General features: G+C 42.6%; 2 protein-coding genes across 2 annotated transcripts in view; both read left to right on the plus strand.

Annotated features, from left to right (window-relative positions):
• Positions 1-25442, plus strand: part of adi1 (acireductone dioxygenase 1) — a 263833-nt gene that overhangs the window by 101622 nt on the left and 136769 nt on the right. The gene's annotated exons all lie outside the window — the stretch shown is intronic.
• Positions 1-25442, plus strand: part of eipr1 (EARP complex and GARP complex interacting protein 1) — a 90054-nt gene that overhangs the window by 36010 nt on the left and 28602 nt on the right. The window contains exons 5-6 of the mRNA XM_061743580.1: positions 3956-4055; positions 14860-14996. Of these exons, the coding sequence (XP_061599564.1) occupies positions 3956-4055; positions 14860-14996 (237 nt within the window). The remainder of the gene's footprint in view (positions 1-3955; positions 4056-14859; positions 14997-25442) is intronic.

Consider the following 25442-nt stretch of genomic DNA (forward strand, 5'->3'; position numbering starts at 1 on the left):
TTGTATGAAACTGAAGATGCATAATGCAAACCTGACATTTACTTTTAGTTCAGTTTGTGGAAAATGGTTGGCCTGGCTTTTTCTTTAAAACTTAAACAGTTATAAAGCATTACAAACTGTAACAATAGGGCAAACGCACAGCATTATTTTGTATTTTGTGTCTTTCAAATAAAAGACAATTTCCTCATGACTACCTCATTCAAGGTTGTTAAAAAAATACTGCTGTATCGTATCGTTATCGTGACCTCAATATCGTGTATCGTACCGTATCGTGAGATTAGTGTATCGTTACACCCCTAATATATATATATATATATATGTGTGTATATGTCTAAGGCTGATCACAAACTCCTGATATTAGCTGTACACTTCCTATCTGTCACAACAGCTCTCAACTGACAAGAAGTTTTGAGCGTTTTTATGCGTGTGTGCGCGGGTGCGTGCGTGTGTGTGTGTGAGAGAGTGTGTGTGAGTGTGTGTGTGAGAGAGTGTGTGTGTGAGTGTGTGAGCCATGACTCGTGGCTCCTCTGGAGGGCAGTAAAAGCCGTCCCTCGGCAGCCGTGAATTTACAGCCCTAATAAACGCCGCTCCGCTCCCCGTCCTCTGCCTCTTTCTGCTCCACCTTCTCTAATGGCACTATGCATATTTGAAGCCTGGATTTAATCCAAAAGCAAACTCCAACTTTGTCTTCCCTCCTTTCTGCTGTCATTTCTTTTATCTCTCTCAAACACGCTCACCTTCTCTAACACAAGCACACTCTTTGTCTCAAACGCTGGCATTGTTGCGGCTGCTGCTTCAGTTTGACTAATGAGTCAAAGAAAATGGGGTTGTCTAATTGATGAACTCCTTAAATAAGCAGCATTGTTTTTGTTATCCTGTAATGATGAAAGTTTACAGGCACCCAAACCTTCTGTTAGACCACACCTGCACCTCTGACATTTTACATCCTTTAACACAGATTAAATGTCATTTTATTTTCTTTTTGAGCTGAAGAGACACATTAAATCAAAGCTTTAACAGGTAAATAGCTGCTTTTTGAGGCCAGAGTTATACTTAGCTCAGTGCCAGACCTCTGATTTCACTGACATATGGCAGGACTCAGAGTTAAAAGCTTTCTCTCTTGGATTGTGCCTCCTCTCTGTCTTTATTTGGCTGCTCAACCTGTCCCAGCTAAGAGAAACGAATAAAAGCATACAAGTGATCCAGTCAACATCAAGGGAATAATGAAGAACGGTGAGTGCAGTCCTCCGTGCAGACTACATACCTAGATTGGAGCGCAGTGGAGAATCACAACTCTGAGAGGCATGCAGTAAAGAATCAATACTCTGCAGACGCTTGTGTGCAGGGAGCGATCAAAGTAAAGTGTGCAATAAAAGCTACACTTTAACAGCAGCGAGGCAGCCGTGTGTTCCAGTCTTGTGGAGCTGGATTGACAGAATTGGGCTGCAGGATTTGCCAATAAGTACTCTGAGCTAACCACGCAAAGCTCGCTGATATGCGATTGTCACTTTCATGGGCAATTAAAAATTCTGGTGCCTAATTAGTGAAGATTGCATCAGTCACGTAATGTGTATAACTGCACACACGACTAATTACACCACACAAGCTTCCTGAGGAGGGTCCTGACTCTGGAACTTCCTTATGGATGAAAGAAACTCCTGATTAAACACATCAACTGTTTTCAGAATCATGCAAAGTTTTTGCAAACTGAACTTATGACGCTTTCCAAAGAAAAGTTCTTGTTTATCACTTATTTTGAATATTAAAACATTTCAGTAAATATCTGCAGACAGTTTTCTCCTACAGCAAAACAATTCCCACTTCAGCCCACACCTGAGCTCCAAGTGTAAACAGAGTTCAGTGTCCTGACAAGTACAGGTTTGTCACATCCGTAATCTTAACCTCAAACAGACAAACTAGTTAAACAAACTGAGTTGGTCCTGGGTCCCAGATAAAAGTAGCCTCCCATCTTAATCTACACTCAACTTTATGCTGCTTCTTCTGTACCTCAGGACTGGGGAGTACAATGCTGCAACGCTGATCTGAAGGGAGGCTTATTCTGCATAATGCATTGTGGAGAGGAGCTGAGTGTCTGACCCCGGCCCTTAAAAGTGCTTGTTATTAAGCACCAACTATCTAACTTCCGGGCTGAGGCCGATACAGAACTAAGATTGCAGTCCCTTGACTGGCTGCTGGGGGCTGGCTGCAAAATCAAGTTGATCACTATTGTGACGTAGAATTGTCAAATTGGTTTGATTCACCGCACGAATCGGCACAGATTACTTTTGTAATACTGTATTTGACCCGGTCTTTGTACGTTTTGACCGTATAGAAACATAATTCTCGTCAGTTGCCAACATGGCTGCATACGAGAGAGCTCTTCAGTAACCAATGGGTCATGTGACTCATGCTTTCTTCGTAATTTTACAGCTCCTTTCACAGTTGCTGTGAAAGGAGCTGTAAAGGCATGGCTGTCGTTCCCAGCATGCATTTCTATGTGGGTCCCATGTGGGCGGGAAATGGGCAGATGACATGAGTCCCATATGGTGTCAATATTATCAGCCTCAAACTGGGCCAAATATATGGAGTCCAGGAGGGACATGTGGGGTCTGTTGGCATGAGCTAACAAGAGGTCAAACTGTGTGGGTCCCTTATAGTTTCCGTAAAACATGCCCCATTTTAGAAAACAAAAGCAGTTGGGTCCCAACAAGGAAGACCACAATGGAACCTGAACACCAGCCTACGTGGACGCACTTTTACTTCTTATAGGACTCGCATATAAATACTACTTCAACAGGTCATTATGTATCCTTTAAGTTGTCAACAAAACTAGAAAGCAAATAATTAACCATTTATTTAAAATGGAAATTGCTCTTGAATTGAATGGAATTGCTGGTGACCTTTTATTAATTTATTGATATAATAATAATAATAATAATAATGACTTGGATTTATATAGCGCCCTTCTAGGCACCCAGAGCGCTTTACAGAGATCATTATTCATTCATACACATTCTCTCCAGTGGTGGTAAACTACATTTGTAGCCACAGCTGCCCTGGGGCAGACTGACAGAAGCGTGGCTGCCATATTGCGCCTAACGGCCCCTCCGACCACCACCAACATTCACACACATTCATACACATTCACACGGGGCAAGGTGGGTAAGGTGTCTTGCCCAAGGACACCACGACAGCAAACTGGGACAGAGCGGGATTCGAACCGCCGACCTTCCGATCATTGGACGACCCGCTCTACCACCTGAGCTACTGCCGATATACATTTATGTAACGGTTACAGACCAAACCACTGATGTCTCAAACACGAGATGAACAGTTCACTAACTTTGGGATTTGTTGATAGTTGTATTTCTCGCAAAAAGTCTGGACTCATTGCAGGAACATCGTACATGCAGGAGACACACTGCAAAAACTCAAAATCTTAAGTCTTATTTTTAGTTAATGTCTCATTTTTAGTCAAAAAAAATCTCATTACACTTAAAACAAGACTCATCACTGGAAAAAACAACAATTTTCACCTGTTTCAAGTAGATTTTCACTTAAAATAAGTAGAAAAATCTGACAGTGGAACAAGATTTTTTTGCTTGTAATGAGAAGATAAATCTTGTCCCACTGGCAGATTTTTCTACTTATTTCAAGTGAACATTTACTTGAAACAGGTGAAAATTGTCAAATAAGTCATTTTTCTGGTAATGACTCTTGTTTTAAGTGTAATGAGATTTTTTGACTAAAAATGAGACATTTTAACTAGAAATAGGACAAATATTCCTGGTAAGATTTTGAGTTTTTGCAGCATGCACGGATCTGCAGTCCCAAACAGAGTTTCAGATGTGTAAAATGGCTGAAACTGGTTGTATGAACATTTGACCATCCATGTTTTCTACTTGGCAGTGACTCTGGATTTTCTGTGTGTGTTTGTGTCCTTGTGCACTTTCAGTGTGCTTTGGGAGCCCATGGGGGATGGCAAGCGTGTGATTTCATTGGCTGATAACCATGCTCTGCTCTGGGACCTGCAGGAGAGCTCCACAAAGGCCACGGTAAGACACACACCAACTGGAAGACGCACTCAGACGCACACACCATATTGCAAAAAGCTAGCTCATTATTTGATAACCACCGTATCCTCTTGCTGTTATCAGATGCACACTTCCTCTCTGTGACAACAGCCTCGTCCACAGCTCTGTTCCATACACAAACACACACCTTCACACAAAGTATCTCTGCAGATCTCAACCGAGGCTCCTTTAATGTTATTCTGGTCAAGTCTGTCCCACAGTGATAGTAATAGTCTTGTTTAATAAGTACGAGAGAAGTCATTCCATCTCTATTCACAGTTCACTGAAGTGTTGCTGCTCGACTTTCACACTCTGTTTATCTGAAGATACACCAAATCTGCAGGACGTGAACAAATGTACTGAATGAAGCCACCTCAGGATTAAAACCAAACTTTGGAGTCAAAAATCACACTCTGAAGTATCACTGTTGTACTGTTGACGTACTTTTGTAATTCTGGTATCTAATGTACAATGTGTAGCATCTAAATGATATACTGATTCTGTCAACTGAAACAAAATCTGAATCACGTGTTTTGTATGTTTTTTAAACATCACAATTCACTTTAGGGATACATCACAGTACTGTTGTTAACAAAGGAAAGCTTCCTTTCAACCAAAAGTACTTACAGACTCTGAGTCTTCTGTAAAAGGACCTAACAGTTTCTTCAAGTCTTCTGTCTTCTGCACCTTCACTGAGATCCCAGCTGTCCAGCTTCGACTTGCTCCCACTTGCTGAAATTCCTCCAGATTCCTTACATGGTTTTTAGAATGATAAACATGCAAAGATCTTCCCATCTTACTTGGGGACTTTTCTTTTTTTTTTTTTTTTTTCCTTTTTGGGAAAAGTGTCAACAATTTTCTCCCAAATTTGTTGACCAAGTGGAAATCCTTTCGAAATCCTTTGCTCCTCAAATACCCTTTTTCCACCAAACCGGTTCCAGGGCTCCAGGGGAGTTTGGAACTGGGCTTTCTGTTCCCACTAACAAAGAACTGGCACCAGCATAAACAACAGTTGCTTCTTGAAGACCACGGCTTACGTCTTTCCCTCTCTGCATTGTGTTAACACACCTGACTGGTCCAGAGCAGCATCGGCCAAACCTTTCTGCTGTTACAGAGGTCTGCACTCCTGCCGATCCAACACAGCTTACCCTCTGAAATCCCTTTGAAGGCCCTATTCAGTAGTAGTAGTGGCAGGGTTCTGCACAAAACTCTGTGTCCTCTCTATCCTGTCGGTCGGGCCCCGTGGCACTCGCCGTGCTACACTGGCGCCCAACGTGGGGCCCGACGGGATGGAGAAGGGAGGCACGGAGCGGGCCCTGGATGCGCTCGCCCATGCCATGGCAGAACCCTTTATTGCCAAACACCCAGGACACACGTGCACAAGCACAGCTTCACTCAGCAGCTTCAGCCTCAGTCTGACCCAGCTACAGTCTCCCAGTCCTCCTTATCAAGGCTGGCAGGGTGGAGAGGCTAATGGGACACACCTGTGTCCCGTCAGCCTGAGTGGCTGCAGCTCCTCCACCCTGCCACAGTTACATATTGTTGTTCGTCTGAGGTTCTATTTCTGCACTACAATTAAATGATTTTAATTATTGTTACACCCACACAAATACATAAAATCCTATGATTAAATGAGCAGATATTAACTTCTGAAAAACGACTGTACATGTTTTGGCACTTATTACTATTATAATTATTATAATTATCGTCCAGCCCAAATTCTTCACACATTGGTTCAGCATATGCTATATTTAAGTGTACTTGTTGTGTTTGTGTTTTATTCCGTGTGTGTTTGCGTGGCCCGGGAGTGAGGATGAGCAGACCGCAGAGGTCTCTGTGACTGTGTAGTGCACCGAGGAGAAGGAGAGGGAGCGCTGGACAGTAATGTGCAAGGAAGGAATATAATGAGAGGGAGGATGGAGAGAGAGGAAGTGATGAAAAGCCGTGCTGATTGGAAAGATAAAGATTAGGAGGGAGGAAGAGTGCGCCTGGATAAGGAAGAAGAGGGCTTGATGAGGAGAAGGGAATATAAAAAAGGGGAAAGAGGTAGGCAGCCAAGACAAATTCCTCCAGTGCTGATGAGAATGCTAATCTCCTTACCAACACCCCCCTCCCTCCTCGCTTCCTCATCCCACTGTCCTCTTCTGTTCTCTCGGCCTGTCGGAGGGTGATGTGTTCATCTCAAGCCATGTCCAGCTTCAGCATGGGTGCCTCTCTCAAAGGCCTGGCCTAGATTAGTTCTGTAAGGGTCTGTGGGTGTATGTGCAGCAGCATTGTTTTGGAAAAAAAAAATGTGTGTGTGTGTGTGTGTGTGTGTGTGTGTGTGTGCGTGTTTGTGTGTGTGTGAGTGAGGGGCTCATCAATTAGACTCACTGATAGAATTGATGGAATTGAGTGTGAACATCTCCGCCGCCTCACAGCACACCCACAACCCTTGTCCTGAACATCTGTTCGCACAGACAAATTCATTTCAGATTCCAGAAAAAGCGTGAATACACGGCAATTTGACAGATAGCTCTGCATTAGCGCTGCTTGTCTCCTTAATGAATCCGTCCCCTTGTGTTGTGTGCTCTGCCTTGTTAGGGCCGGATTTGGTTAGTGCGCTAATAAAGCTGGGAACCTGGGATGCATGAAGCTCAAGCTTTGCTGTTGCACCATTAACTGCAGAACAGTCCTCCTACAGTTTCCCTTCTGATCGTGGGGTTAGCAGAACTTTGCTATGTCGACAGAGTCAGAGAACAATGTTGGCTTTCTGAAGGTTGAAGAACGATCTGCAAATCTATATCATTTTCTGGGGAGATTAGAGTATTTTTAGATGTTTCAATCCTTTGTAATAGATGGTGTTTCCTAAATATGTCCTCCATTCTCATCAACGCAAAACATGATCTGCCCTTATCTCCTGACACACCAGAGAAGAATACATGAAAAATAAATTGTTTATCTCTTTTTCAGGTCTTAAAAAGTAGATTAACACATTCCCAGATGAACAACACATAACATAATGTATTTATTTATTATTATTACTATATTTATTTTTATATATGTATCCATATTAAGCAATCATATATTAAGCAAATATGCAGAGGGTGTGTGGAAGACCCTATCTCTTAGTCCTGAAAAAAAAAATCTGGTAGTTGTAATGCTCATATGAAGATCAAACTTTCTTTTTCTTTTATGCCATTTTTTTATAGAAAAAAATATTAAGCCAATATTATCCCAGAGAAAAATCAATACCAAGTACACCCTTACTGCTTCTGTCAGATGTAAGAGGGTCAGTTGCAGCGAGGTCCTATGTATCATCATCATTGATGAACTGGTCATCAGCAGGTGTGCTGACTTCCATAAAAGCAGATGTTTTGACAGTTTGCTAATCTGGAGCTTTCACGTGTGTGATCACACAATGCCAAGAGTAGACCATCCCATGCTTTGGGAACAAACACCAACAGACTCAGACTCTACTGGCATCACTTAACAAGTCAAATGTTAAAGTTCAGACAAAACAGTTAGAAAAAGACTGAGAAAGTATGACTTATGGGGTTCTCAGGGTTGTCCGGAGAAATACCTTTTTATCTCGCAAGAGAACAAATTATGTTTACAAAGTTCCATCTGAACAAACCACCAGACTCTTGAAACCATATCCTTTGGACAGATGAGGCCTAACTGAACATGTTTAGTCATCATGTGCAGCACCATTATCCCACAGTCCTGTGAGACCCAGAAGAGGATCCTAAAGAGTTTAAGATTTGGTGCAGTTTTTGAGGATGAACGGCATCCGCAGGATCTTAAAAACACCAAACGTCGTGATCACCGCTGTTTTGGGAATGTCCAGTGGGTGTCGTGGCACCTGATGTTATCCCCGTACAAGGTCCACTTGGAAAAAATCCCCTCATTTTATATAACTTACTGCCTTCAAGCCATGTGGCGATAGTAATGTTACTACAGGAAGGTCAGTGGCATAAATTATACTGGATTAAAAAAGCAGAATTTACTACCCAACCTAACATTGATAGTAAATGCTGCAAAATTACATAAGCCCCATAATTTTAGTCATATATGCTCTTAGCCAAAGTACAGTTATGAACTTTAAAAGAAATGGCAGTAAATTCCTGGTGTCTTTGCTGCCATTATTTTGCTGAACTGTCAAAGTTAAAATCAGTGATATTGTTGGAACTTGTGATTCTTAAAACTCCCTCAGACACTGAAATCTCCCACTGATGTGACGGCAAGTGAACGTGGCATCGTGTCTGACTGAGCATCCTTTCAGATTTACAAGCGTCCTTTTAGACTTTAAAGCTCTCAGCGTTCTTTCTACACGATGGGTCTGAACTTTCTACAGGGCGGAGATCTGAACTCTACTGATAACATTTGGACAATGAGAGAGATTTAGAGATATTTATACATCACAACAAGAAATGTTTACATCATCGTGATAAAAACTGAAAATTTCAGCTTTGTTTATGAGATTCCACAACGGTATAATTTACTATTTAGGAATTAAAGAAAAGCATAAAAGCAAAGTTCCCTGCATTTTCAAAGGCCCAAAACTATTTGGATGAAGTAAATATGATTTTTAATGCTTGGATGAAAATCTTTTTTAGACTTCCTCAAGTCTGGGGACATGGACATAATCAAATCCTGAGTTTGATGCGTTGTCAGATGTTCACTCCCAGTCGTCTGTAGCTTCTGCTTGTTTCCGGGTCTTTGTGTCCACAGTTTTGTCTTCAGGATCTGAAAAGCTGCTCTGTTGGGTTCAAATCAATTGACTGGCTTGGAAATTGAAGAATATTCAATTTCTTTGCCTTCAAAATGTGTTTTGACACATGATGTAGTCTGCTTTGGATCATGAGATGTTCTTTTCCTTCTCCCGACTTTCCTTTTCCATCGTTCTGAATTTTATCTTGGTTATATCAGTCCAGAGAATCTGATTTCAGAATATGGGAGTTTTTTCTCTCAAGATGTTTTCTGAATCCATCTTTCCAGTTCTAGAATGTTCCCAGTGGTGTCCACCTCTTTATAAATTCTATATTTATATTCCCGAAGGTGTCTCTGGATTTTAGATGTTGACAATGGTAATCTTACTTTCTCCAGTGTTCTTGGCTTCTGTTGATCTTGTGATGGGTGTTTTTTTTTTTTTCCATCAAGGAACGATTTCAGTAATCATCCACTTTAATTATCTTCTGTGGTCTTCTGGGCTCACCAGAGTTTTCTTTTTATTTAAAAATGTACCGAACTATTGATTCGGCCACACTACTATTTTTGCTATATACCTGCAAAAATAGTAGTTTTTGCTATTTACAGATACATTCCTGATCAAAGCCTTAAGACCAGTTAAGAAATTGTAAGAATATGCATCACTGCTGAATCGTAAGAAAGGTGTACGGAGAGCTTCAAAATGAAAAAAGAAGAAATGCGAGCAAGAGACCAAACATTTTAAGCAGGCAATTTATTGAAAATAACAATTGAAATAAGCTGTTCATCAACTGATCAAAAGTTTAAGATCATAGCACAAAATTCCTAAAGAACAACCCCCACTCAGCAATGAGTAACTCCACTATTCTTGTTGATCACTCACTCACTCACTCATCTTCTCCCGCTTTGTCCGTTACCGGGTCGCGGGGGCAGCAGCCTCAGCAGGGATGCCCAGACTTCCCTCACCCCAGACACTTCCTCCAGCTCTTCCGGGGGGAGTCCGAGGCGTTCCCAGGCCAGCCGAGAGACATAGTCTCTCTAGTTCTTGTTGATCACTTCAACAAATCGTTTAGGCATGTTTGATGCAAGTGTTTCTAGAAGGCTAGTGGGAAGGTTGTGCCTAATGGTGAAGATTCACAAAGGGCATCCACTGTCTGGAACTGATGTCCATTTTTGTAAACTTCCCTTGCCATCCAAATGTAGGTTAAGGGAACACACTCCACTCCAGTGTTCCATGGCTGGGACGATAACCGCACGTTCCTCTTGAATCCGAGGTTTGATTATCGGCCATATTCTCCTCTCCAGTACACTAGTGTAGACCTTCCTGGGGAGGCTGAGAAGTGTGATTCCCCCTATAGTTGGAACACATTCTCCTTTTTTAAAAAGAGGGACCACCAACCCGGTTAGCCACTCCAGCGGTACTGTCCCCTTCCTCTATGCCATGTGGCAGAGACATGTCAACCAAGACAGCCCTATGACATTCAGAGACTTGAGGTACTCGGGGTGGATTTCACCCAACCCCGGTGCCCTGCCACTGAAGAGCTTACGAACTACCTTAGTGACCTCGGCTTGAGTAATGAACGAGTACATCCCAGGGTCCACAGTCTCTGCTTTGCTGAGGCACCGGACGGTTTACAAGAATTTATTCAAGGCTGGCCGAAAGTCTTCCTCCATGGCCTCACCGAATTCCTACTAGACTAGACTTTTTGCCTCCAGGAAGTCCCTAGCTGTGGCTTGCTTGGCCTGCCGATACCTATCTACTGCGTCAGTAGTCTCACAGAATAACATGGCCTGGTAGGACTCCTTCTTCAGCCTGACAGCATCCCTTACTTCCGGTGTCCACCACCGGGTTCTGGGGTCGCTGCCACGACAGGCACTAGAGACTTTGTGTCCAAAATTTCGAACTGCTGCATCGACAATGGAGGCAGAGAACATGGTCCACTTGGCCTCCATGTCCCCAGCCTCCCTCGGAAACTGTGAGAAGTTCTCTCGGAGATGAGAATTGAAGACTGCCCTGACAGAGGGCTCAGCCAGACGTTCCCAACAGACCTTCACAATATGTTTGGGTCTGCCCGGTCTGTCCAGCTTCCTCCTCCGCCAGCGTATCCAACTCACCTCCAGGTGGTGATCAGTTGATAGCTCAGCACCTCTCTTCATCTGAGTGTCCAAGACAAAAGGCTGAAGATCAGATGAAACGACAACAAAGTCGATCATTGACCTCCGGTGTCCTGGTGCCACGTGCACTGATGGGCACCCTTATGCTTGAACATGGTGTTTGCTATGGAGAAATTGTGACTGGCACAGAATTCCACTAACAGAGCACCGAACAGATCGGGGAGGCCGTTCCTCCCAATCACCCAATTGCCCACGTGAGCGTTGAAGTCCCCAGTAGAAGAATGGAGTCCCCAGTTGGAGCACTGTCAAGTACCCCTCCCAGGGACTCCAAGAAAGCCGGGTACTCCGTACTACTGTTCAGCCCGTAGGCACAAACAACAATAAGAGACCTCTTCCTGACCCGAAGGCACAAGGAAGTGACCCTCTCGTTCACCGGGGTAAAGTCCAACACATTGCGGCTGAGCTGGGAGTCTAAAAACAAGCCCACACCAGTTTGCCGCCTCTCATCCTGGGCAACTCCAGAGTAGTGGAGGGTCCAGCCCCTTTCAAGTAGCTGGGTTTCAGAGCCCAAGCTATGTGTGGAGGTGAGCCTGGCTATCTCTAGCCGGTATCTTTCAATCTCCCGCACATCCTCCAGCTCCTTCTCCTTCCCCCCCAGCAAAAGTGTCATTCCATGTCTCTAATGCATGGATTTTGGTCTAGGGATTGGGTAGTCAAGGCACCCCACCACGACTGCTACCCAGACCACATTGCACCAGCCTGTCATGGTCCTTCCTGCGGGTGGTGAACCTACTTGAAGGCGGGCCCACGTCGGTGTTTCGGGCTGACGCCAACAGGGTCCCATGGACAAAGACCTGGCCACCAGGTGCTCGCTTTCAAGCCCCAACCCCAGGGCTGGCTACTGGGAAGGGCCTCGGTGACGCCAATCCGGGCGACGTAACGGCCCCTGATTTTTTTATTTAGCATTGATTAGCTTGTGAAGCACTCTTAGTCTGGCTCGTCACCTAGGACCTGCTTGCCATGGGAGAACCTACCAGGGGCATAATGCCCCAGACAACATAGCTCCTAGAATTATTGGGGCAATACAAACCCTTCCACCACAATAAGGTAGCGGTTCAAGGACGGGGTGCAAAATTTCTTAACCAGTCTTAAGATGTTGATCAGGTGTGTAAATGTTGTTTTTTCCAACCTCCTTTGCTTGCATCGAGATGTCTTTGGACTTCATCTTGGTAACTTCAATCAAAGTGCTGCTAAGCACCTCCTCAATACTTGATATCAACTCCAGACCTTAAATCTGCTTCACTCGCCTTTCAGTGACAAGGGAATTGACCACACCTAATCAACAAACCTCTTTTCAGTCAAAAAGTATGCTTTTTAGGCGAACATGAGCTGTTGTAATATAGCTTGAAGGCTGGACTTTGGTGTGTCCTTCTCTTTATCAGTCCAAACTTATTTAGATCACAGATAATAGTGCCCACGTTGTTGTGGGTATGTCACAAAAAGCCATGAGTACCATTAACTTCAAAGTAAACTATCATAACCCGATGATGAAGAATTATATTGGACATTCACATAATAGTCTTGACATTTTTCATCAAGGTGACAAAGGAAACCCTGCTGCTCCCCTTTTCTTCTTCCACTTTCCTTCAGCTTTTCTTTTCTTTTCCTCTTCTACCCTCCCTGTTCTCCTCCTTTAATCCTCTCTGCTTTTCTCTCCCCGTCCTCTCTGCCTCCCCCCTGCTCTGCCGGCCTATCTCTGCCTCCCGCCTTCTGTCCTCCCTATAGCTGAAATAATGAGAATGTACCAGGGAGCTGTGCGGTGACGGACCGATCGATGATCCTTGCTCCAGCAGGCAGAGCCTGGAGAGAAAGAGGGAGGGGAGGAGAAATGGGAGACAGAGAAAGATGAGAATAAAAACCTGCAGATAGTCAGGGAGCAGAGAAAAATGGAGCAGTGTAGCACAGCTCTCTGAACTGTTAGATGCATCATAGTTTGAAGGAAAGATCATTTCCAAAGCCAGTCTGCTGTATTTATTGAATTCCATTTTTAAAGTATTCTGATGAAGCGATGTGCTTGCTAATCCAGTAAGTCCTTGAATTATTTGGCTTTGACGAATTTCACCTTCATTGTTTCCATATGAAAAATGTGGAACAAGTTTGATAAATATCCAGACACAGGCATGTTGTTTCAATTACCTGCCTTGTATCCAAACTTCAATTCTTTTTTTAATATGCAGTGACATTTTTTCTTTTAATTTTTGGTTAAATGTATTTATTTTGGAAGAAAAAGCATTTACATAAGAACAACTTTAAATTAATGTAAATATCCCAAATACATTTGATTCCTCTTTTACCACCGCTCAGTCAAAAATGTTCTCAGAGCGCCAACGCGGCGTGACAGCTGATCCGTTATAGTATATACAGTATAGGATAGATCACTGCCACAAGACAACGCTGTAATAATTCATCTTCTCATCAGCTGGAGGCAGCATAAGCAGCTTGAAAGCACGACATTGAACATATCGTACCTGAAGAACGATCACATCCAGCAAATGTGTTGGACAGTTGTGGACGTCAGTAATTTGAAGTTCTATTCCTTTTTATTTAGCAACTGCTTGTCAGTTATTCACTATCAGTCTTGGGTTTCCTCCCCAAAACCTCGGAAAAAATGTCACACTTCTTTTTTTTCACTCTGCATCCAGTTTCTATAGCTGGTCTGTGTGATAAGTCCACATTTTGCATATGTGTGTGATTGAATTCTCTGGAGTTTGAGGAGGTACACACGTGTGTGTACATAACTGTCTGAAGGCTTGCAAGACAGGGCTCTGGTAAGACACAGATCTGAGGAAATCTACAAGGAACTAGGCAAACGTTATGAAAATCACACAAAAATGGTCCTATTTAAGAGTAAAATAAAAGGCAACGCAGCAGGTTGGGTAGTGGAGGGTGGTGGAGGTGGGATCAGCTACCTGCTCACAAAACTTTCACCAACGCACGGACAGCAAGCTCCTCCCCGCACCTCCCTCATGTGCTTTCTGAGAGAACAAACATCATGAACACCCCCCCCCCCCCCACACACACTTAATGTGAATGAATCTGCCCCCTGTTGGTGATTGGCTAGATACATCGGTTGTTATGATTTTGGAGGCAGGCTCCTCCCACTCTTTCTATTTCCATCTTACAGAAATAAACTGTGTTTGAAGACCATGCTTTCTGTTTGTTCTTTTTTAAAGAATGTACTAAGGAGCTGGACAGCTATCAGATGGTGAAGAAATATTCACTGAATGTGAATGACCCCGGTGCTCCGGAGCTAAGCTAAATACTTAGATCATACTTGTAGACAAATATAAATAACATAAAAAAATAACCACACTTACCGCTGACTCGTGTGCAGTTGCCGGGTCCGTACTGTGGGCACTGATCCTTTTATGTGGGTAAATGTCGATGCAAAAACTGTCCCTCACTGTGGAAGCAGTCACCGCTTCTAAACAATGGCGGAGCTCCAGCTGGCGGAGAGACTTGTGGACGTGGTTTCAGCAGCGGAGGCCGACCTATGGATTCTGCTCCCGTCGTTACGTAAGGACGGGAGCAGATTCTGAACGGCTCGTAGAAGTCACATGACACTGGAAGATTCAGCCGGGCGGGGTGTACAGACCCTGCAGAATTTCGTGTCTTTCCATCTTTTCTGTGTTGGCAGGGTGAGGGGAGACCACTTTATACATGTTAAAACAAGAAAAAACATGTTTTTCATAATAGGTCCCGTTTAAGGAAAAGATTAATCTCTTCTACTACTGGTACTACTGTTAAAGAGGCTAGAATTGCCGCTACAGAGTAACGTTCTAGTTTTGATGGAAGCTTGCAGAGAAACTCCTTTTGTTTTGCCTCATTATGCTAAGTGGATGCACTAATCTGGCAGAACCTGTCAGGTACTTCAGATGAAAATCCTCAGACATATTCATGACCATGTTGTGGTTCTCTGCAGGTATCCAGCACTGCCACCCTGGAGGGTAAAGGCCAGCTGAAGTTCACCTCCGGCAAGTGGAGCCCCCACCACAACTGCAGCCAGCTGGCCACAGCCAACGACACAGCTATACGGGGCTGGGACCTTCGCACCATGAGGTGAGCTTGTGGGCCTCTTCTGAAAAACTGTTCCAAAGCTTTCTCTGTAAATACTGACATTGACACGTCTATAAATTATATAAATACCTCAATTTCTTTGTGTTGATAATTTCCCGGGCAATTTGACGGGGTATAGTCACTTAATAAACGTGTATGTATGTATATATACAGTGGGTCAAAAAAGTATTTAGTCAGACACCAGTTGTTCAAGTTCTCCAAGTTAAAAAGATGAGAGAGGCCTGTAATTTGCATCACAGGTATATCTCAACTATGAGAAAAAAAATGAAAATGTATTTGCAAATTACAGTGGAGTTATATACCTTTGCTGGCAATGACAGAGGTCAAACGTTTTTTTATGCAAGTCTTGTCAAGGTGTTCTACACTGTTGCTGGTATTTTGGTCCGTCCTCCATCAGATCTCCTCTAGAGCAGTGATGTTTTGGGGCGGTCGCTGGCAACATAGACTTTCAACTCCCTCCAAAGATTTTCTATGGGGTTGAGATCTGGAGACTGGCTAGGCCGCTCCAGGACCTTGAAATGTTTCTTATGAAGCCACTCCTTCGTTGCCCGGGCGATGTGTTTGGATCATTGTCCTGCTGAAAGAACCAGCCACGTTTCATCTTCAATGCCCTGCTGATGGAAGGAGGTTTTCACTCAAAATCTCACGATACATGGCCCCATTCATTCTTTCCCTTACACGGATCAGTCGTCCTGGTCCCTTTGCAGAAAAACATCCCCAAAGCATGATGTTTCCACCCCCATGCTTCACAGTAGGTTTGGTGTTCTTTGGATGCAACTCAGCTTTCTTTCTCCTCCAAACACAACAAGTTTGGAACAGTGTTTCTACCAAAAAGTTTACTTTGGTTTAATTTGACCATATAACATTCTCCCAATCCTCTTCTACATCATCCAAATGCTCTCTAGCAAACTTCAGACGGGCCTGGACATGTACTGGCTTCAGCAGGGGGAACGTCTGACCCTGCAGGATCTGAGTCCCTGATCGTAGTGTGTTACTGATGGTTCCTTTGTTACTTTGGTCCCAGCTCTCTGCAGGTCATTCACTAGGTCCCCGTGTGGTTCTGGGATCTTTACTCACCGTTCTTGTGATCATTTTTAACCCACGGGGTGAGATCTTGGAGCCCCAGATAGAGGGAGATTATCAGTGTCTTGTATGTCTTCCATTTTCTAATAATTGCTCCCACAGTTGATTTATTCACCCCAAGCTGCTTATCTATTGCAGATTCAGTCTTCCCAGCCTGGTGCAGGTCTACAATTTAGTTTCTCACATCTCACACCTTTGACAGCTCTTTGGTCTTGGTCATAGTGGAGTTTGGAGTGTGACTGTTTGAGGTTGTGGACAGGTGTCTTTTATACTGATAACCAGTTAAAACAGGTGTCTTTTATACTGATAACCAGTTAAAACAGGTGCCATTAATACAGGTAACGAGTGAAGGACAGAGGAGCCTCTTAAAAAAGAAGTTACAAGTCTGTGAAAGACAGAAATCTTGCCTTTTTGTAGGTGACCAAATACTTATTTTACAGAGGAATTTACCAATTAATTCAGTAAAAATGCAGATGAGGTCATTGTATTAACTAGCTGTGTCTAACTAGATATGGTTAACTACATATGGCTTCAATAGTACTAGTGACTGCAGGATTCCATAAATTATTTGTGTTGGAGGAATTTACAGGGTAGAAATTCAACTTAATTTTCACAAAATGTGAAGCTTTAACCAAGGTAAAAGTGAAATATGCTTTTATTGATTTATTAATTTTAGTTGTCTCTAAGTTTGCTTTAATTGGCTTACCTTTAACTTTGCAAATTTGAGTTTATTCCCATTAATTTCTTAACTCTTGTGGAAAAAAACACTGAAATGCTTAATAAGTATAGATAAGCATAGATAAGCTAAGTACATTTTGATAAAGAGGAGACAATCAATCACTTCTGGACACCCTGACACAAAGTAATACATGTACTTCTGCAGTCTGGACATGTCATGACACAAACAGGGTCACAAACATTGTTTATCTCAGTTTTTTCTTGTCTTCATATAGTTGTTATAATGTAGAAGGTTGGGCTTTGGTTAGGAGGTGATTAGAAACACCGTTCGTCACTTATAACATTATCATGGCACCCGTATCTACCTTTTCTAGAACTGGGGTTTCAGCATATTCAGCTCACATTTGGCGGTTGGATAGTGCCATGCCTCGCTATATCGGTAAGGATGGTAACTAAGGAGGTGACAGTGACTGACAGCAGTTGTAGACTCGTACTGTCTCTGATTGGCTGTTGTCACTCAGGCTCAGTAGATTTCCTACGAATCACAACATAGAATTAGAATAGAGGAGTTAAAGGAATTATGTCATGCTGTGGTGACATTTTCAGGAAATACTACACGTTTTGATGCAGACCTTCAGCTCTGTGTCTTTGTGAAAGCCCCAGGAAAGCAGTGGTAGCCCAGCGCTGACTGCCTGACAGCATCTTCTGCTCGTGACATTTGACTTTTTTGGTTTGATGGTTTTTCTAAAGCTATTTGTTAATCATTTTCTTATTCGGTCTTGATGGAGTAGGAATGACGAAACACTAACGTTGCTGCTTGACATGGAGCAGGTGTACCGTACCACATTAACCTTGTAACTGCAGGCTATCAGCAAGCCACCTTACACCCTTTAGTGTGTGTGTGTGTGTGTGTGTGTGTGTGTGTGTGTGTGTGTGTGTGTGTTCTTGATGAGGGAGGTCAGCATGTGTGTATGTGTGGGCTGTGCTAGAGGAATAATAATCACCTCACTATTGATCGCCATGATAACAGCAAAGTGCTGAGATTGAGAAGGCTGCTGCGTGAGAGAGAGAGAGAGACGGGGAAAGTGTGAATGTATTTACAAGATGCGTATCACAGGGGCAGATAAGATAGCTGCAGCATTGATATCACCCCCTGTCAGAGGCATAACAAATTAAAGAGTTCCTGCACGCCGTGTTTCGGCTGCTTTGCTCCCGCTGTGCTGCTTTGAAAGGTGCAACAGTGCTGATTTAGCTGTCGGTACAAAGGGATGGACACACGGTAGCACAGAGCCTGTTCCAACAGACCACAGTGTCTTATTTAGTATCATAGCCATTACTTCCTAAGGCGAGATCTGTATTCAGCAGAGGGAGCGACACGATGGAGTTTTAAATATCAAGTGTGTCTTCAACCGTATTCCCCAAAAAGCTGGAACACTTTTTAAACAATGTACAGCCTAAATAAAAACTAAATGCAATGACTTCTAAATCTCATAAACCCTGATTTTATTCACAATGGAACATGGAAAGATGTCACATGTTGAAAGTGAGATATTTTACCATTGAATTAAATGTTTTCGCTTACTTGAAAGGTCCAGTTCGACTCCTCCGCGATGAAGCCATGCTTTGGTAATGGATGCAGTATGTGGCTTAGCATATTCTTACTGGAAAAAGCCTTCCCTGGAAAGATGTTTGTATGGGAGCTTTGTATATACCGGTCATCGTTGATGTTTCTTTTCCAGATGTGCTCGCTGTCCATTCCACAGACACTGATACACCTCCATACCATCAGAGATGCAGGCTCTGAACTGAGTGTAAAAATCTGGATGGTCCGTCTCTTTACTCTGCAGGAATACGGCATCTGTTGTTTCCAAAATAATGTTTAGAATTTGATTCATTCTACAGGACAACCCGTGTCAATCCATTTAAAATGAGCTTTGGTCTAGAGACGTGTTTTTTCTGGATCGTATTCACATATGGCTTCTTTTCTGTATGACCGAATACATGGTGAACTGTGCTCTAACACAGAGATTTCTGGAGGTGTTTCTGAGAACATGCAGTGATTTCTGCTGAGGAACCATGTCTATGTTTAATGCAGAGCTCCCTGAAGGCGCAAAAATGTGATGATATTGATTTTTCCCACCTTCTCTTATACACACAAAGATTTCTCCAGATTCTGAGTTTTTTTTTTTTTTTTTAATATTCTAAAATTTTTTCACAATCTTAAAAAAATATATTTTTAAGAATCGTTTAAATCTGACCATCTTTAACTCTGAGAGACTCTACCTCTCTGAGATTCTTCTTTTTATATATCTGATATGTGGCCAATCAGCAGGTTTTTTTTTTTTTTTTTTTTTTTTATTTTTATTCATTTTGCTCAGCATCTCAATGTTTTTGAAATTGGTCACATTTATTTTTTTTACACAGTAATATATCATCAGTGAACTTCCAGTAGCTCTTAAGGTGGATCCCAAAAATCCTTATTCTAAAATATCCAAACTAAAAGTTACATATTTTTAAAATAGTTTTGTTTGTTTCATAGAGTTTCTAGGTTCTGTTAAAGTGCCTATACTTGAACAGCTTCACTGCGTTTGAATGATGTTCATGGTTTCCACAGTGATCACAGTGGAGCGGCACATCCTTTTACAAAGCATGCCTGTTTTACCAGGGTTTTAGTTGTAGAAATCATCTCGCTTTGTTACCTTGGGTTTGTTCTTCTGTGGGGATCCCTTTGGAGTCCAGCAGAAAAGCAAATGTAGCCAAAGTAACATAAGATTCAACAGCAGGCCGAGCAGGCAGCAATCCCAGCCAAAACACCCAAAAACAAATGTTTTTAAACCGAGTCTTCAATGTTTCATGCCCCAACAGCAGACCAATCATTAAATTCAGTGGAGATTTAAAGGTCTGGGCCTGGGCAAAAGCAAACCTCCCCTCGAAATGTTTAATGTAGACATCCGTGAAATAAAAATTCAAAAACTTCCTCAATTTCTAAAGGTTTTAACGGTGTTAACAGCTAATTAAAACCTGTGGGGTGTGGGGGGTTATGATGTCATATTCAGAGCAGGAAGTCAGGTGATTAACAGCCTGATGTTCCTTTTATCTCAGACAGGATTTTAGTTTATTTTAGGTTATCGTTCACCTGACATGTTTCATCAGAGTATCACATGATGGAGTGTGTCTCGTCATTTATAATGATATGACACTCTGATGAAGGCGGAACATTATCCACCGAAACATGTATTATATAAACCAAGACAAAATGAACATCATTTAATTAGTTATGATGTTTATAGTTGTTGTTCTACAAACCTTTCATGAAATGCTGTTAATGAAAATTATGCAGACAAAAAATCTGCAGAATTCACCCAACCAGCATGTCAACCGGGGACAAATAAGGGTGTGGAGAGTAATGGTGCATTCCCTGCTGAACGTGGAGATGGAGCGGCAGGCTCTGAAGACGTCGTCGTCTTCTGTATCAGCTGTTATACGAAGTCTGCGCTCAAGAATACCCTAACCGCTTGCATGCGCAGGAGAAAAGGATCCTTCAGGAATAAAAAGAACAAAGATTAGGTCCACCAGCATTGTCTTAACTCATGTGTGCACGCTCAGTGAGCATTGATAGTCGTTTGATGCACATTTACTTTAAATTGCTGTAATGTGGATGGAAATCTTTTTCAACATTGAGCTAAAACTGGCTAATGTGGACATGGACATTTTAAAATGAAAGCAGATGATCATGGATGTAGATACAGTAGATTCAGGTTCAAAGCAAAACACACTCATGTACACCAAGAACGCTTTTGCGAGTGTGTGTTTGTACGTGTAATGTTTGTACAAACTTCCTGTAGACCTGAGGTCTGCTCAAACTGTCAGCTCCTTTAAATCAGGGCTAAAAACATTACTGTTTACTGAAGCTTACTCCTAAATTAAATACTTACCTGCTGTACTCTACTGCCCTTATTTTTAAACAACTTGTGCTTTTTATTGTTTTACCTCTTTTCTTATCATTTTATTTCATTTTATTTGTTATCTAAGGATAAGCCTTGAATGCAGGCATTGTGACGTAGAATTGTCAAATTGGTTTGATTCACTGCACGAATCGACACAGATTACTTTTGTAATACTGTATTTGACCCGGCCTTGTACGTTTTGAACGTATAGAAACGTAATTCTCGTCAGTTGTGTGAAATAAGACCTGGAAACAGGCATTGTGGCAGAGAATTGTCAAATTGGTTTAATTCACCGTAGGAATTGTTACAGATTACTTTTGTAATACTGTATTTGACCCGGTCTTTGTACGTTTTGACCGTATAGAAACGTAATTCTTGCCATTTTAAGAGTGAGATGTACCTGCTGGACTCTACTGCCCTTACTTTTTAGCAACTAGTGCTTTTTATTTTTTTTACCTCTTTTCTTATCATTTTATTTGTTATTTACTGTTTAATTGTGTCTTGCCGCTTTTAATGTTGATGTAAAGCACTTTGAATTACCTTTTGTTGAATTGTGCTATACAAATAAACCTGCCTTGCCTTACTGTTTGCATGTGTGAAGAGAGTGAAGTTGTGTCTGAGCGGTGAGGCAGGTTTTTTTGTGGGTCTGGAGTGAGGGACTGGCTTTTGGTGCTATTTGCTCTTTGCTGTTGGTACCTTTCCTCTCTTGCATGTGTGTGTGTGTGTGTGTGTGTGTGTGTGTTTTGGCGGTTGTGTGTGCACACCTGTACACAAATCCAGCCTGCTGGTGTGTTTGTAAGTGTGTGTGATTGCGTGTGTGCCTGGTCGGTGTGGCTGCCATGTGATGGCAGGTCGTTGGCATGCTCCACTGACTCCTCGGATGACCTTTGAGGGGTCCCTGCTCACCTGCGAACACAAAAACAGCAACGACAGGCCAACACACACATACAGAATCGCGCACTCTAACACGCACGTGTGTTGGTTGTCCGCTGCTCGGTCACGCCAAACCCAGCTGCCCTGCTCGGAAATCATTACAGGGAGTTCAGCCCGGCAGTCACAGACACCTTTAGTTAGTTATCCAACACCCTCAAGAGGAACGCCGTATCCACAGCTTCCTGTCTCCCAGACACACAGCGCTGTCAAAAAAACAAAGAAAGCGCTGCTTATAAAACATGGATGGGTCCTGTTCTACTTTGTACTGATGTAATATGCAGCATTATGTAAATTATGGAATACTCGCCTCCGATACTGGGAAGGGAGAGGGGTGTTTAATGGAAAACCCTGACAAATTTTCACATCTCGTCATCCCATCGGCTCAGTGTGCTCTCACTTTTCCATTATTCAGACACTGATCACCGCTGCATGGAGCTGCTGATGGGATTTCTGGGCAACTTCTGTTTCACAAATGCATTTCTGAAAGGTGTTGTCGAAATCAGGGCAAAGGCCATTATTAAGTTTGAGTGCTTCCAAAGTGAACAATATAGGCTTAAAGTGTTTACGTGTTTGCATGGAATAATATGGCTTTTACACAATATTAATGAAATAGGAAACAATAAGGATGTTGCGTTGTTACTGATATTTCATAGTCAGTAGCTGATGTACTTCTTTCTATTTACAGTCAGGGAGGTCACTTCAGGTTTTTGGCAGTAATCTGAAAATGTACAAATGTAGGAATATATATGACCACAAATGTGGAATGTGTCGTTTCCATCTTTATTTATTTATCAATCACATCCGCTGTGGTCATAGACTGCAGCAGTGGCTGCAGCTTAGGTTTTATTCACATTACCAGCCCAAATCTGATTTATTAATATTTTTTATAATCCGGTAAGAATCCAGCCTTCCTAATTAATACTGTATTATAATTTGCCAGAGATCATATCTTGCCTGTGTGTTTTTTAAGATCTTTACTAATCTGAATGTTACAAATAAAACAAAACAGCTTTGCTACCATTGCAAATGGTTATGTGGAGAAGAAAGTATCTGACAGAAGATGTTTCAGTGTTTATTGCTTTATTTTCAGTAGTTGTCACCACCAGTGTTTCACTCCAACGGGTTGTATTTGGAATCATGTCGGTAAGCTCCGTAATGCTTGTTACCGGAAGAATTCTCCGTCAGTTTTTGGCTGTGTAATTAGCCTGTGTATGAAAGGGGCAGATGATGTGGTGAAATGGCCTACACATTGTCAGTGAAACATTAACATGCACAGGAGCATCATCACAGCGGTGGAGGGAACACTTATCTTGTTGCCATGTTTAGCCAGCCTCATTTTAAAAGCTGAGGTTTACGACGGGGCAGCAAGGATCTGGTTTGTTTTCCATCCCAGTGGATCTGCTAGTTCTTCTTTATAAATATTTTCCTTTTCTCGTTTTATTCTATACAAGATTTCTCTCAAGAAAAGTGTTTGATTTGTGAAGGAAACTAGGCTGACTGGGGTTCAGTATATGCACTTGACTTGTCTGGGTCCAGCGTGCTGCTCTGCAGATCGGCGAAAGCAGAAAGTCTGACCTATAGGTGGGAACTAAACTGTCTGTGTTATGATGGTTTTAGTGCAACATCATAGATGTAGTGACAATAGTCGCTGAGTCTCTATTGTTCTTATTATTCTATTTGTTTTGGCTGGGGCTCCCATTTACTTCAAATGGTTGTAATACAATACATTCCTTGGTGAGAGCAGGTGAGGAAAGTGTTGTACAGGAGCTGTCCAGGGCTGAACTGGAAATCGATGAGCCATCGCTGACACATTACAGGGCTGCTTGAAAGATTCTGACACCCTGGCTCACCTTGACTCGTACCTTTTGCATCTGACCGACCCAATGAGGTGAAGTGATTAGTCTTATTACTTCTCACCGTTCCCTGCTTCCCTGACTGTTTGGAGAACAACATTTATGTGGGTGACGCTGCCCCAATAAAGCAACATCCTTATAGGGTGAACTCTGCAGAACCAAGCTGTAGTTCCTGGAGTTCCCTTTGTGTCTTAGCTGATAAATCTGATGGAACTGGCTGCTTTTGTGCAGACTTATGAAAAGTTAATGGTGTCACGATGCCAGATTGCCATTTGGAAGACCGTGTCGATTGTCTTGGCTCCACTGTTTTTGTAACTAAATCAACTCTGTTAAAAGTTCTCTGGCAGGTTCCAGTAACCCCAGGGCAAAAGTGATAAATGCATTTGTGATTCCGGATGATTGTTTTGCAGTACATTGTGATGGCTTTTGGTCCACATAATGCACCTGCTTCATTTCAACGAGTAGTGAACAAAGTTTTAACAGGGGTACCTGGATGTGAAGCTTATCTTGATGATATTGTTGTGTATTTCAGCTGTTTGGGAGAGCATTTCAAACAGTTAAGACTGATGTTTAAAAAACTGACTTAGGCAAATCTTAACTTGTTGAGGTGCGAGTTTGGCTGTGCTATTGTGGTCTGGTTGGGTAGAGTAGCGGGCAGAGGTCAGGTTAAGCCAGTGTTTCTCAATTACAGTCCTCAGGCCACCCTGTCCTGCATAATTCAGCTACCCTGCTTCAGTACATTGCAATACAATTACATACAGGTAAAAGCCAGTAAATTAGAATATTTTGAAAAACTTGATTTATTTCAGTAATTGCAGTCAAAAGGTGTAACTTGTACATTATATGTATTCATTGCACACAGACTGATGCATTCAAATGTTTATTTCATTTAATTGTGATGATTTGAAGTGGCAACAAATGAAAATCCAAAATTCCGTGTGTCACAAAATTAGAATATTACTTAAGGCAAATACAAAAAAGGGATTTTTAGAAATGTTGGCCAACTGAAAAGTATGAAAATGAAAAATATGAGCATGTACAATACTCAATACTTGGTTGGAGCTCCTTTTGCCTCGATTACTGCATTAATGCGGCGTGGCATGGAGTCGATGAGTTTCTGGCACTGCTCAGGTGTTATGAGAGCCCAGGTTGCTCTGATAGTGGCCTTCAACTCTTCTGGCATTCTGCATCTTCCTTTTCACAATACCCCACTGATTTTCTATGGGGCTAAGGTCAGGGGAGTTGGCTGGCCAATTTAGAACAGAAATACCATGGTCCGTAAACCAGGCACGGGTAGATTTTGCGCTGTGTGGAGGCGCCAAGTCCTGTTGGAACTTGAAATGTCCATCTCCATAGAGCAGGTCAGCAGCAGGAAGCATGAAGTGCTCTAAAACTTGCTGGTAGACTGCTGCGTTGACCCTGGATCTCAGGAAACAGAGTGGACCGACACCAGCAGAGGACATGGCACCCCAGACCATCACTGATGGTGGAAACTTTACACTAGACTTCAGGCAACGTGGATCCTGTGCCTCTCCTGTCCTCCTCCAGACTCTGGGACCTCCATTTCCAAAGGAAATGCTTTCGTCAGAAAACATGACTTTGGACCACTCAGCAGCAGTCCAGCTCTTTTTTTCCTTAGCCCAGGTGAGACGCTTTTCGCGCTGTTTCTTGGTCAACAGTGGCTTGACACGAGGTATGCAGCGGTTGAAACCCGTGTCTTTCAAGCGTCTCTTGGTGGTGGATCTTGAAGCACTGACTCCAGCAGCTTTCCACTCCTTGTGAATCTCCCCCACATTTTTGAATGGGGTTTTTTTCACAATCTTGACCAGGGCGCGGTGATCCCTATCGCTTGAACACTTTTTCTTACCACAGTTTTTCCTTCCCTTTGCCTCTCCATTAATGTGTTTGGACACAGGGCTCTGAGAACAGCCAGC

Source organism: Cololabis saira, chromosome 16 (genome assembly GCF_033807715.1).
Source record: "Cololabis saira isolate AMF1-May2022 chromosome 16, fColSai1.1, whole genome shotgun sequence".
NCBI classification, from domain to species: domain Eukaryota; kingdom Metazoa; phylum Chordata; class Actinopteri; order Beloniformes; family Belonidae; genus Cololabis; species Cololabis saira.